This window comes from Schistocerca piceifrons, chromosome X (assembly GCF_021461385.2).
Source record: "Schistocerca piceifrons isolate TAMUIC-IGC-003096 chromosome X, iqSchPice1.1, whole genome shotgun sequence".
Classification (NCBI taxonomy): Eukaryota; Metazoa; Arthropoda; class Insecta; order Orthoptera; family Acrididae; genus Schistocerca; species Schistocerca piceifrons.
Window position 1 is genome coordinate 52,087,833 of NC_060149.1, and position 13,450 is coordinate 52,101,282.

Genomic DNA, 13,450 nt, shown 5'->3' on the forward strand with positions numbered 1-13,450 from the left:
CCTCAAGCACTCTGTGGCTCCATAACCTTGAGATGGACCAGGAGACAACAATTTCCACTAAGATAAATATTGCAACTGATCTTAAATTAGCTTATTTTATTTTTTATCTTTTTTAATGACACAATCACATGAACATTTCACAATGCCATTACCAGTTTTACTAAGCCAGTGGTCATCTTCAGGCGAAAGGCACATGCTGCAAGTGGTTTCCCTTGTGTTGTCATTATTGATTGCTGACAACGCAATGGAGACCACTTGCAGCATGTGCCTTTAATTTGAAGACGAATGGTGACTGGTTAAAACCGGATATGGCATTGTGAAATGCTCATGTGGTTGTATCGTAAAAAAAAAAATATAAAAATACAAAAGAACATAATCAGTCACTCAAATTCCATTGACAGGATCTCTCCCTCTCTCTCTCTCTCTCTCTCTCTCTCTCTCTCTCTCTCTCTCTCTCTCTCTCTCTCTCTCACTCAAATTAGTGACAGAAAAACTCTAGGAAGGTCTTTCTCCCCGGAATGTACTGAAGTAGATGTAGCGATCAGATGTTTTCTCATTCACAAGATTTTATTAATTTATTGACTTATGAAATGAGGAGGAAGAAATGAATAAACGTGTAAAGGAACAGCTGAATTTAGTCGAAACCTGAGTAGTACTAACATAAAACTTTCATGTTGACTTAAAAGAAACTTTAGCTTCTGGAAAGTAGATTCAGTATCCACTGTTTAATGTTAATATGAGCTATATTAAAATTTCTTTTTTGTGTTATTGGGGTCTTGGTTTTCTTATTTTAGTTTGCTTTCATATTTTCTTCCCCTGCCTCTTCCTTAGATCTTGTTTTTGCACTGAAATCAGATGTGTGGTGAAGGACAGTTATACAAATACAACATGCCAAGTCAAAACATCACAAACTCTTAATGAAGGCACATTGACATTCCTGAAATGAGGCAAGTACATATTCTAATAGCTTGGTTCTCAATGCTGTGTGTAGCTTTCCTAACAATACTACTTAATGCAACACAAAACTGCTTCTAACTTCTTTGGAGAATGGGAACATATTGTGTGTGCAATAAAACACTAATAGTATAAAAGTGCCAGAGTAGCCTTTGCTTACATCAGGCTATAAAATTTTAGACTACTACAGTTTTTATTGTTTTCTGTTGCTGTATTTGGCTTCTCCTATAAAATTTGAGTGTGGTCTGTGAGAATGGTATTGGTTTCAGAAACATGAATTGCTTCTTTATCTAACTGTAGTCAGCTTACTTTCTGTGTGTGTACTGAATTGAGAATCTTGCCAATTTGTTGCTGAGTAATGATAACTTGTAGTTTCTAGTTTTCTTATGAAGTTTTGGATTCTGTGTTAAAAGTGGTTGTTTTGTTGTTACTCTTCCAGCTGTATTGCTGACAACAAAGACTTCCATAGCAAGTCCATTGAAACAGACAGTCCATTTCTCTACTGTGTGCTTGCAGCTCCAGAGGAAAAGGTTTGTTGCATACTTGTTGTAAAAGTGTTCTCATGAGTAATCAGTTGCAGTTAGTGTGAGAGTATGTTTTATTCAGATAACGTAGATTATTGCAGATATAGTCTGTCAATCAGTACATCAATGTTCAGTTGGTGTGAGGCTAAATGAGCTTTTTTCCAATCATTGAACTCCATATCTTTCAATAGAGCACCATAAAGAATAAAATACTGTGAAAATGTTTTTAACACTTGTGTTGCTCTAGGCTACAACTGTCTCGGACAAGTCTTAATTTTTGTTACTTCACCAAGGAAACATAACTTTTATTTTGCCAAGCAAGAGATAATTTTAACAGTTTTTTCTTTTTTCTGCAACTGTTATAAGTAGGTATCTGCATTCTGCAAAACATCGTATGTTGTCTAGCGGAGGATATGTGAGGTTCCAGTATCATTGATTTTGTGTATGAAGTATGATTATTTCTCCAAGTGGGTACAAATTGCTCTAATTTTAGTGCCATCTTCCTTATGTATAGCATTTGCTTTACAATTAAAAGTAATGAGATGCACCAGTATACATAAAAATACTTAAAATTCAATGCTACCAGGCCAACAAATTGGTGAAAAAGATTTCACCCAGATAAACTGTCTGTGATTTCATATTGAGGTTTAAATGCAGTGAAAAATCATGGTTCAAAAGTGATTGTCAGATACATGTTGTCGACCGTGAGTGACCATAAAAGACAAAAAACCCTGTTATGGCAATTTAGCAAACTTCTGCCTCCACCATCAAGACAGAATAAATTTTCTATCAGAAGATCTGTCTTAGATGAAGTGTGTAATTTTTATTTCCACAACAAAGCAGCTGCCAGACAGATACTCATCATGCTAAGTTGTGTGTTGTTTGTTGTATGTCATAAAGCCACAAGGCCAGGAATCCAAATACATTTTTACAGGGATAAATCAAATTGTGCTGAATAAAGGATGTCCAGTGGTACACCAAGTTATCATGTACCAGATGCGTGGAAGCTTTTTACGAGTTGTGATGTGATGTGATGTGATGTGATGTGATGTGTTGCGTCGTGTCATGTTTGATAAAATGATTGTGTTTGCAGAACATTTGATGGCTGGCACTTACAAACCTGCAAACAGTCTACGTGGCACTTTCACAGATGATTATCTCTAGGGACCTTTGTTTGTATGTAGCAGTGATGCACCAGAAGGCTTAATAGCTTGCTTACAGTCTATCATGAAGGAACACTGTAGAAAATGAACATTGTTTAGATCAGTGTGGACTGATTTGCCTAGAATATTAATTTTAATCCAAATAAGCCGACAACACAGTTTCATATCAGGCACTACCTCCCCTCATTGTATATGTCAGTCGATAATGGGAATGCAATTGCTTATTGTAGTACAGCCGTTTCTCCATTCTTGCGCTTCTTGAAGCACTTGGGATGTGACTGTAAAGCACAGGCAGTAGGGAGGAAAAAACTGGGTGCAGCAGACTTCTGGGACTATGGGCAAATGATTTAGTAATCATATTGTACTGTGGTACAGTATTTTCTGAATCCTGCATCATTCCTGCTGATGGAGTAGTTTTGTGAAGACTACACTGAATAATAAATTGTTCAGTTACTCGATTTTTTGCACGTTACTGTGGGTCCAATACACTCTGTGTACGTTGAACATGTATGAGGCTGTTTGTATACTACAAATCACTGCCATCTAAGCTAGGGCAGATGAAACTTCAATGTCACTCAAACACTTTAATCCTCATGGACACTTTCAGATGTCAAGGCTGTAATGAAAGCTAATTGAACTGTAGATGGTGATCGGGTAATAAAGTGCTTTGCAGTGTTAAGTTTATTAGGAACTGTTGATTTTGTACTGCAGTTAAAATAGTTGTTTACAAGTTTCTGAACAGTGTGTTATAGTATGGAATTAGTCACATAAGGAGTCTCACAATTTCAGTTAGAGGCAACTGTCAATGCTGTTGAGTCCTGAAATACAAGTCGCCAGTTTTTAATTCTTGTGTATTTATTTATTTCATTGTGAGACCTTAACTTTTCCCAGTGAATTGAATGTTCAGATAACTTACGGGTTTGCTGCTGGGTGACGTCGTCGACCACCACTGATATTTTGACAGAAGCACACCCTGCCATTCTCAAGGCACAACTGGGCAGTTGTGCTGTGAAAATGGCAGGGTGTGCTCCTGTCGAAATATTGGCGGTGGTAGACGATGTCACCCGGCAGCAAACCCATAAGTTATTTGAATATTTATTTCATTCTTTGTTTTTTATCCTCTACAAAACACCAAGACAGAATTTTTAAATTGCTAAAAATTCCAATAACATGCTGCCAAAAAGTGAAAAAGGGAAATGAACTATAAGCTGGACAATAAAACAAGTTTCACCTTGCTTCTGTAAACTTGAGTCTAAAAACAAGCTACACAGATTTAAAATTAGGACTGTCCATTGGCCCAATGGAAGTTACACAAGGTAGAATCAGTTTGCATGGCAACCTAAGCCCAAAAACTACCACAGGTTTTCCACTCATGGTGAGTGTAGAGTAAATGATCAGCCAGAGGTGTAATGATAATACTCAGAACATTGCAGCAGATGGCATCTGGGAGTGAACTTTTTCTAAGCATGTAAGGACTGGCTTAGGTTAGCATAGAAAACGAAACACAAAAATGTGTATAAATGACTGAAAAAGGTTATCATAATAAATGAACACACACGTAGGAATTTTAACTAGACATACCTACCTGTTAGCCTGTTGATATGAGTAGCTTGTCATGACTTGGACTCTTTGAGAAACCGATAATGTTTGGGAGCTATTCTGATTTATGGCTTCTCACTCACAACCCACAACTCATGAAAGTAAGTCAGAGATGGTATTGCTCAATGTTGTCTCAGATGAGCTCCCCCTTTATGAGGGGGGAAAGGGCCCATACAAGCACCTTCATGCTTGTGGGGTGTTTCTGCAACCATTCTGACATAATGCTGGAGTAGTGAAGTGATGCATTGTCTGGGTGAAAGTAAATGTCACTTATTTGTTGCTGTACCCAAATATATGTTTTTACGTGATCATACAGAAGGTTTCTGTATCGTTTTCCAGTGAAAGGCAATGCCCAACATATCGGGTGCATAATTTTGTTTTGTTTAAACTGCCACAATAGGAGAATACCTGCCGAAAGGTGGACTGTTGCCTAGTAGGATGCATCATTTCGTGCACCATTATCTGTGGTTTGAGCATCTGGTGGTGGTGATCCTGCACTCATGATGATATCTGTACATTGTGATGTGTAGTGTTCATCAGTCACTGTCGTTCATAGTTCATTCAGTGAGTGATTCGGTGAACTGTGGTCCTTTTATCTTGCATTAAAGTCCATGACAGTAATAGACAGATCTGTCATTGACACTCAATAGGTTGTGGCAGTTGACTTCAGAATTAGCAGTTGTGCATCAAACATCAGCAATAAGATGAACTAATTTTGTGTGTCTTGCCCATCGTGTGCTAGACTGTCGCACTGATGACCAGTTTGAGGTTTGATGACTAACAGTTATTTGACTTGGAGTCTATGGAATTTGCCACAGTGACAGGACTACTGCCTCTCTTTAACATTGCATCTGTCTGTAATGCAGTGTATTTTACAATAGCGTGTGTATTACTTTTCATTTGACAGGTGACTCCCAGCAGAATTTTTTGATTTAGTGCTTAGTGGAAAATGTATTCCTGGTCCTCAAAAATGATGTTTCAGCTCTGTAATGTGTCAGTTGTTAAATGAGCGTTAAAAAATAATGACCATGGATGATTAATTATTATTATTATTCAGTAACCTTAAGAGCCACTGTCATGATGTACCCTCAAACTACAAGTCAGTTCATCTGCATCTACATCACTACTCTGCAGTTCATACATTCATACATAAGAGCCTTGAATTGGGTTTATTGAACCATTTTCACACTATTTCCCTACCATTCCACTCTCAAACAGCACTTGGGGAAAACACACATTTAAATCTTTCTGTGCAAGCTCTGATTTATTTTGTTGAGATGATCATTTCTCCCTATGTAGGTTGGCATCAACAAAATATTTTTGTATTTGGAGGATCTCTGCAGTTTCACAATAATACAAAACCAGCTGTCTTTCTTTAAATCACTTTGATGTCCTCCATCAGTCCTGTCAGGTAAGGATCCCATACCACTCAGCAGTACTCCTGAAGAGGACATACAAGTGTAGTGCAGGCAATCTCTTTATTGGATCTGTTGCATCTTCTAAGTGTTCTGCCAGTAAAACATAGTCTTTGGTTGACTTTCCCCACAACTTATCTATGTGACTCTTCCATTTTAAGTTGTTCATAGTTGCTATCCATAAGTATTTAGTTGAAGTGGCAGCCTTTAGATTTGTGTGATTTATCTTTAACTGAAATTTAATGTATTCCTTTTGGTACTCGCATGGATGACCTCAATTTTTTATTATTTAGGGTCTATTGCCTCTTTCCGCACCATATAGATGTTTTGCCTAAATCATTTTGTAATTGATTTTGACTTTACTAGGCAGTAAATGACTGCATCATCCACAAACAGTCCAAGAGGGCTGTTCAAATTTTCTCCTAAATCTTTTATCTAGATTAGGAACAGTAGAGGGTCTATAACACTTCCTTGGGAGCACCAGATATCACTTCTGTTTTACTGACTTTCTGTCATTTTTTATGAACTGTGACCTTTCTGACAGGAAATCATGAATCCAGTTGCACAGCTGAGATGATACTCCATAGGCATGCAATTTGGTTAGAAGCTGCTTGTGAAGAATGGTGTCAAAAAGTCTTCTGGAAATCTAGAAATATACAATCAAGTTGAGATCCCCTGTAAATAGCACTCATATCATCATGTGTCTATTTGTCAATAGGGATTTCCTTCTAAGTAATTCATAATGTCCGAAAGCAATATATGTTCAAAAAATCCTGTTGCAGATCAACACCAGTGATATGCATCTATAATTAGCAGAGTACTGCTATTTCCTTTCTTGAGTATTGATGTGACCTGTGCAATTTTAAGTACTGACCTTCCATCGAGAAAGTGGTTGTATATGATTGCTAAGTATGGAGCTATTACATCAGCGTACTCTGAAAGAAATCTGATTGGCATACTTGCTGTTATTGGGTTATTTGAGATGCCTCGCTACACTGAGGATCTCTACTTCTAAGTTACTCATGTTGGCAGAATTCTTGATTCAAATTCTGGGATATTTACTCCTGCTTCTTCTTCTTGTTCGGCAGAGGAATTTTGGAAAATGATATTCATTAACTCCACTTGAATGTGTCTGTCATCAATAACATTACTGTCACTCACGCACAGTGAAGGTAATGATTGTGTCTTATTGCTGGTGTACTTTACATACGACCAGAATATCTTTGGATTTTCTGACCAATTTTGAGACAGAGTTCCATTCTGGAAACTATTAAAAGCATCTCACATTACAACCCACTCCAAATATCGAGCTTCATTAAAACACCGCAAATCTTGGGAATTTTGTGTTCTTTTAAATTTGGCATACTTTTTTCATTGCTGCTGCAACAGCATTCTGACCTGTTTTGTGCACCATGGGGGGATCAGTACAGTCACTTATTATTGTATTTGGTATAAATCTCTCAACTGCTATCAGCACTATTTTGTTGAATTTAAGCCACATGTGGTCTACACTTACATATTTGGTTCAAAACAAATGGAGACTGTTTCTTAGGAAAGCGCCAAGCAAATTTTTATTTTATTTTTATTTTTTTAAGATACGTATTTTACTTTTATTTTTTTATGGGTTTAGATGTCATGGTATTCACTCTCTCTACAGTGACCTTGTGATCACTAATTCCTGTATCCTTCATGATGCTCCCCATTTGGTTAAGATATTGTTTTCACAATCATTTTCACTTTGAGTGCACTCCTGAACTAATTATGTTGTAAAATGTTTATTTGGGATTCCAAGGGTTCCACCACATGAGTTGGCACAGTGGTTAGCACAATGCACTCACATTCAGGACGACAACTGTTCAAACCCACATTTGGCCATCCAGATTTAGGTTTTCCGTTTTTTCCCTTAATTGCTTAAAGGCAATACCAGGATGGTTCTTTTAAAAGGGCAAGACTGATTTCCTTCCCCATCCTTGAAACATTCTGAGCTTGTACTCTATCCCTAATGACCTCGATGTCCACAGGACATTAAACCTTGATCTTCCTTCTTTCCAAGGGTTTCATATTTTATGGATAAATGTCCTATAGCTGTGTGTTGAACATTTGTGCTTCTGTTGTTCTCATATATAATTCTACTTTCACATACTGGGCAAGCCACTGTACAGACTGTACGAATAGTGATGCACCATTCACTAGCAGAATAGTGTTAGTCCTGGAGCACATATTCTGGAGCCAAAGGTTTCATGTCATTTCATTTGGAGGTCCCTACTTGCTCCAGTTGGACAAAAAGTACAGGACGTTCAAATAAGTGTATCGAGCTGAGTGCTTTTTGTTTTTCTTACAGAAGTTTTTTTATACAGAAATAATCATGATAACTTATAGTTTTTTTTAAAAGAGGGATTAGAAATGTAGCAAAGAAGGAAATTATTTAAAATCCATTGTTAGCTTTTGACTTCGTGGGAGTGATTGCACTAATTCAGTGTAAAACTGGCTTTGTGTTTAGTGAAATATAAACATTTTTTGTAAGAGGATGAAATTGTTCTAAGGATGTTGTGAGGTTTGCAGATTGCCATTGAATTTAACATAACAATAATAGTGATAGTTTTGAAGTGGAAAGTAGGGAAAACAAATGAAGAAAAATGAAATATATGTTGTTCAGTGTAATAAGTAAAAAATGGGCTCGGGACAATTATAGTAAAAGAAGTCATTTTACCAACATTAAGCTTGCAGTGACTTGTAAATAATCATTCCCACAAGAGGGAAGGAATTTCTTCTCCGCTTTGTAAAACAACTGCTTTATATCTGATCTTCATTTTCACACAAAAAATGTAAGGCTGAATGTTGTTTTAACACCACAGTGTTTTACTAGACATTGTCGTGTTGCATGTGCTATGCAGTTTCCTTTTTCCATCCTTAGAACTGACTTTCTAAGTTTAACGTAGGTTGTGCATCACTGCGTATCTTGACATTTTTGACGTAAACAAATCATTTTCAGAGGTGAAGGAAGCAATAAGTGGCAGGAAAAAAAATCTGCAAACAGACTGGAAATCAAACCCAAGACCTTTGTATTTCCAGTCTTGCACTTATCCACAGAGCCACCAAGCCAACTGCTGGACTATATATGTAAATTAAATGTTTTTACTGATTACAAAGCAGTAATATTATCGGAGTAAATGTTGTGCTATGTAATACATAAAATGTATCACCACACACAGTGTGGAAGTCTGTTCTGACCATCATTATTTGTGTGTTCTGGTACCCATTCAGAGTGTACTGGTTGGGAATTCTGCATATTTAGTGTGGTTCAGCATCTGTCAAGTGACTGCCTGTTCTGTTGGCTCCAGCTGACTTGTTGTTGTTGTTGTTGTGGTCTTCAGTCCTGAGACTGGTTTGGTGCAGCTCTCCATGCTACTCTATCCTGTGCAAGTTTCATCATCTCCCAGTACCTACTGCAGCCTACAACCTTCTGAATCTGCTTAGTGTATTCATCTCTTGGTCTCCCTCTATGATTTTTACCCTCCACGCTGCCCTCCAGTACCAAATTGGTGATCCCTTGATGCATCGGAACATGTCCTACCAACCGATCCCTTCTTCTAGTCAAGTTGTGCCACAAACTCCTCTTCTCGCCAATTCTGTTCAATACCTCCTCATTAGTTATGTGATCTACCCATCTAATCTTCAGCATTCTTCTGTAGCACCACATTTCGAAAGCTTCTATTCTCTTCTTGTCCAAACTATTTATCGTCCATGTTTCACTTCCATACATGGCTACACTCCATACGAATACTTTCAGAAATGACTTCCTGACACTTAAATCAATACTGGATGTTAACAACTTTCTCTTCTTCAGAAACGCTTTCCTTGCCATTGCCAGTCTACATTTTATATCCTCTCTACTTCGACCATCATCAGTTATTTTGCTCCCCAAATAGCAAAACTCCGTTACTACATTAAGTGTCTCATTTCCTAATCTAATTCCCTAAGCATCACCTGACTTAATTCGACTACATTCCATTATCCTTGTTTTGCTTTTGTTGATGTTCATCTTATACCCTCCTTTCAAGATACTGTCCATTCCGTTCAACTGCTCTTCCAAGTCCTTTGCTGTCTCTGACAGAATTACAATGTCATCGGCAAACCTCAAAGTTTTTATTTCTTCTTCATGGATTTTAATACCTATGCCGAACTTTTCTTTTGTTTCCTTTACTGCTTGCTCGATATACAGATTGAATAGCATCGGGGAGAGGCTACAACCCTGTCTCACTCCCTTCCCAACCACTGCTTCCCTTTCATGCCCCTCGACTCTTATAACTGCCATCTGGTTTCTGTACAAATTGTAAATAGCCTTTCGCTCCCTGTATTTTACCCCTGCCACCTTCAGAATTTGAAAGAGAGTATTCCAGTCAACATTATCAAACGCTTTCTCTAAGTCTACAAATGCTAGGAACGTAGGTTTGCCTTTCCTTAATCTAGCTTCTAAGATAAGTTGTAGGGTCAGTATTGCCTCACGTGTTCCAACATTTCTGTGGAATCCAAACTGATCTTCCCCGAGGCCAGCTTCTACCAGTTTTTCCATTCGTCTGTAAAGAATTTGTGTTAGTATTTTGCAGCTGTGACTTGTTAAACTGATAGTTCGGTAATTTTCACATCTGTCAACACCTGCTTTCTTTGGGATTGGACTTCTGATTAGCTAATTTCTTCCTACAGTAATACTAGATATAACCAGAAGCAGTGAACTACTTGAAGTCCTAGTTACTTGCCAGTTAACAGGATGGTCTCATCATCTCTAATACAGAATGAGGGAAAGATTACTGGCTGCATGCCATGGTATTTGCCCAAAATCTGCCTTATCTTATTCTGTATATGAGGAGCATAGTGAACCAGGGAATTGCTCAGTCTTCATCGAATTCTGGTTCTCTAAATTTACCAAGCAGGTGTTTGCTAGAATAATCTTTCCTTTCTTCCAAAGGTTCTCTTCTAAATGCTCTTGGAATCTCATTTAGTTTGTTCTATGGACTTCATTGATGTGTTGTTGACCCTAGCAGCATGTATGCTGGCGTACCTACTCAATAAGAATTGCAAACACTGGAGTTCTATTTAGGACAGCACTACCATCTTATATGCAGTTTCCTCTACAAAATCACTTAGTATTAGTCCACTACACGAACCTGACAATGGAATGGTCCAATTCGGTGTATCGAAACCTACACTGAAATTTTTCATGCAAGAAATGCTCTGTCAAAATTTTAGCTGCTAAGGTGCACTGCAAGTGCTAAAGAAAATGTTAAACTTTGTCATATTTTACTGCACAAAGAACAACATATAACAGTGGTTTGTACAGCCCTTCCTCCCTAGTATGCGAAACAGCAAATGAACACACCCAGCCACGTCAAGAGTGCGTAGCGTCCCGTAGCGCGAAGTTCAATGTGCGCACACACACAAATTTTAGCATGTAAACCATACCAAAAATGTATCAAATCATTAATTCTTTTGAATAAGTTGGAGTTGATATTGACAGCTAAAGTGTTACAGGTGTAACTGTTATGCAAATGACTAGCAGAGAAAAGAAAATCAAGTCAGTCTGTGATGATACATCATAAAGGGCTTCCATCAACTGGGACTTTAATTTGTTGACATCAAATATTTTACAAAAATTCCTGTAGCACAGTTCTTACGATAATTTTTTATTAATGTATGCTTTACTAACAATTAAACAATTCCTTGTTTATTCTCCATAGTTCTCACAAAAATGTATTGGATGATGAAAACAAACATTTTGCTTCCACCAGGCACACCTCATGAAAGAAGTATTAAAGCAGTTGGGAACTTCAGAGGCGTACTAGTTGTATTTAGACATAACTAGAATGGAGTAATAAATGGTCATGACCATTGTTCAGCATATTGTGCTGAGTACCGGACATACTTGATCAAATTTGTAAAATTTAGTGATGCAAACTGCCACTGCAGAAATGACTGAAGTACAGCAATACTGATCCGCTGATAAACTTAAAATGGCAAAGAACTATTAGAAATTATATTGCCTGAGAATTTTCTGAAAAATGCTTTACACTGTTGAATTTTTTTTTTTAATTGAGCAGTTGAATAATGCCTTTAGTACTGGGCGGAATCCAAATTATATAAACAGTCTTTTTGCTGTCATCCTAAAGACTGAGGTGTCGTTATGTCCAGGCCAAGTGTCCAACAAAAGCGATGAATTGTTGTCCTCAAACAGTAACAAGACGCTTTGGGTGTGTCATTGAAAATTATTCTCTTGCATTTTTCCTGATTTTGCTACGTTTATTACAAGATGTTTGCAAATAAACGGTCCTTTTATTAAATATGGTCCTACTTCACAACCGAGCGAGGTGGCGCAGTGGTTAGACACTGGACTCGCATTCGGGAGGACGACGGTTCAATCCCGTGTCCGGCCATCCTGATTTAGGTTTTCCGTGATTTCCCTAAATCGCTCCAGGCAAATGCCGGGATGGTTCCTTTCAAAGGGCACGGCCGACTTCCTTCCCCGTCCTTCCCTAATCCGATGAGACCGATGACCTCGCTGTCTGGTCTCCTTCCCCGACAACAACCAACAACCAACCTAGTTCACATTCCTGAGGACAGATATAACGCTGCAGATACAGTAATCCACTGATACTTATCACTGCCATTGTTGTATACAAATATGTCATAGTATTCATTGACTGCTCAAGAGACTTGTCTTTTTTAACTTGAAGTGATAAAGTGTGGTTTACATTTAGTTCTTACATGAAACCTGACTGGCTGGCTTTATACATGCAATTGTAGGGGATAACAATAGGCTACAGATTTTCTATAAAAATTACCTGTTAATGGCATCTTGTCTACTACTGGAAGTAAACTACGTACTTTTACAACTTCCTTTTCTGTATAATTTTCTGAATTTGTTTAACCAGGTTGAAGCAACCTGGATATTTTCATCTCACTTGTAATTCAGAGGACATAGTCTCATAGATTTCCCTCAGTAATGGTGCATTGAATCTTTTGAATAGTTTTCTTTCACAGTTTTGCAAGTTTCATTTCAATGCATATTTCGCACTTTGTGTAAATCTGTCTTCCACCTATACAATTCATGTTCAGATTTTATGATGCAAAACCGGCTTTGCACACTGCTTTAGTCTAAGCACTTTCTTCCTCTGTTCAACCAAAAACTTTACAGCCTTTTCTTTGTCATTCATTTTCTTTGGGGTAGGAAGGTACTCTTTTTGTTCTGAACTTTAATGAGCACAACAATCATCATTTGAACCACAATTCATGGACTTGTCTGAGTTATTTCCTGTTTCTTCCACTGTTTCTACAATTTCTAAAGAAATGTTCACATCATACCAGCTCTTATTCAGGAATTGAATAAATACTGTATCTGGATAATTGCCAGGTCCACACTTAACTTGGTCTTGATGAAGTGCAACAAGATCAACTCTCCAGTTATAGTTTTAAAAAGGATTTCTAATGGCTGTTTATTGGAATGTCACTAGCACATGATGGTTTTTACCCATGATCTAACCAAGGGTACAATGTTCATTGCTGTGTTACCTTTCCTCATTGTTATAAAGTCCCAACTATCAAGCCACCTCTTAGTGTACTATGCAGAGCTGCAGGAGGTGAAGAAAGCACTGGAGTATATGATATTCTTGTTGGAGAGAAGTTGCTGTCTCCACAGGCTCTCTTAGTGCTCTACAGGAAATCCAGCATATGTATCCAGCAGACAGGGTAGTCCAGATGGTTCAGGATACTACACACCTGTAATGGCAGAAAAAGGAGGTGG

General features: G+C 37.8%; 1 protein-coding gene across 4 annotated transcripts in view; it reads left to right on the forward strand.

Annotated features, from left to right (window-relative positions):
• The window catches only part of LOC124721190 (WD repeat-containing protein 7), a 375,749-nt gene that overhangs the window by 85,360 nt on the left and 276,939 nt on the right, over window positions 1-13,450 (forward strand). For all 4 annotated transcript variants that reach the window (XM_047246033.1, XM_047246035.1, XM_047246034.1 and 1 more), the window contains one exon: window positions 1,394-1,484. In XM_047246033.1, the coding sequence (XP_047101989.1) occupies window positions 1,394-1,484 (91 nt within the window). The remainder of the gene's footprint in view (window positions 1-1,393; window positions 1,485-13,450) is intronic.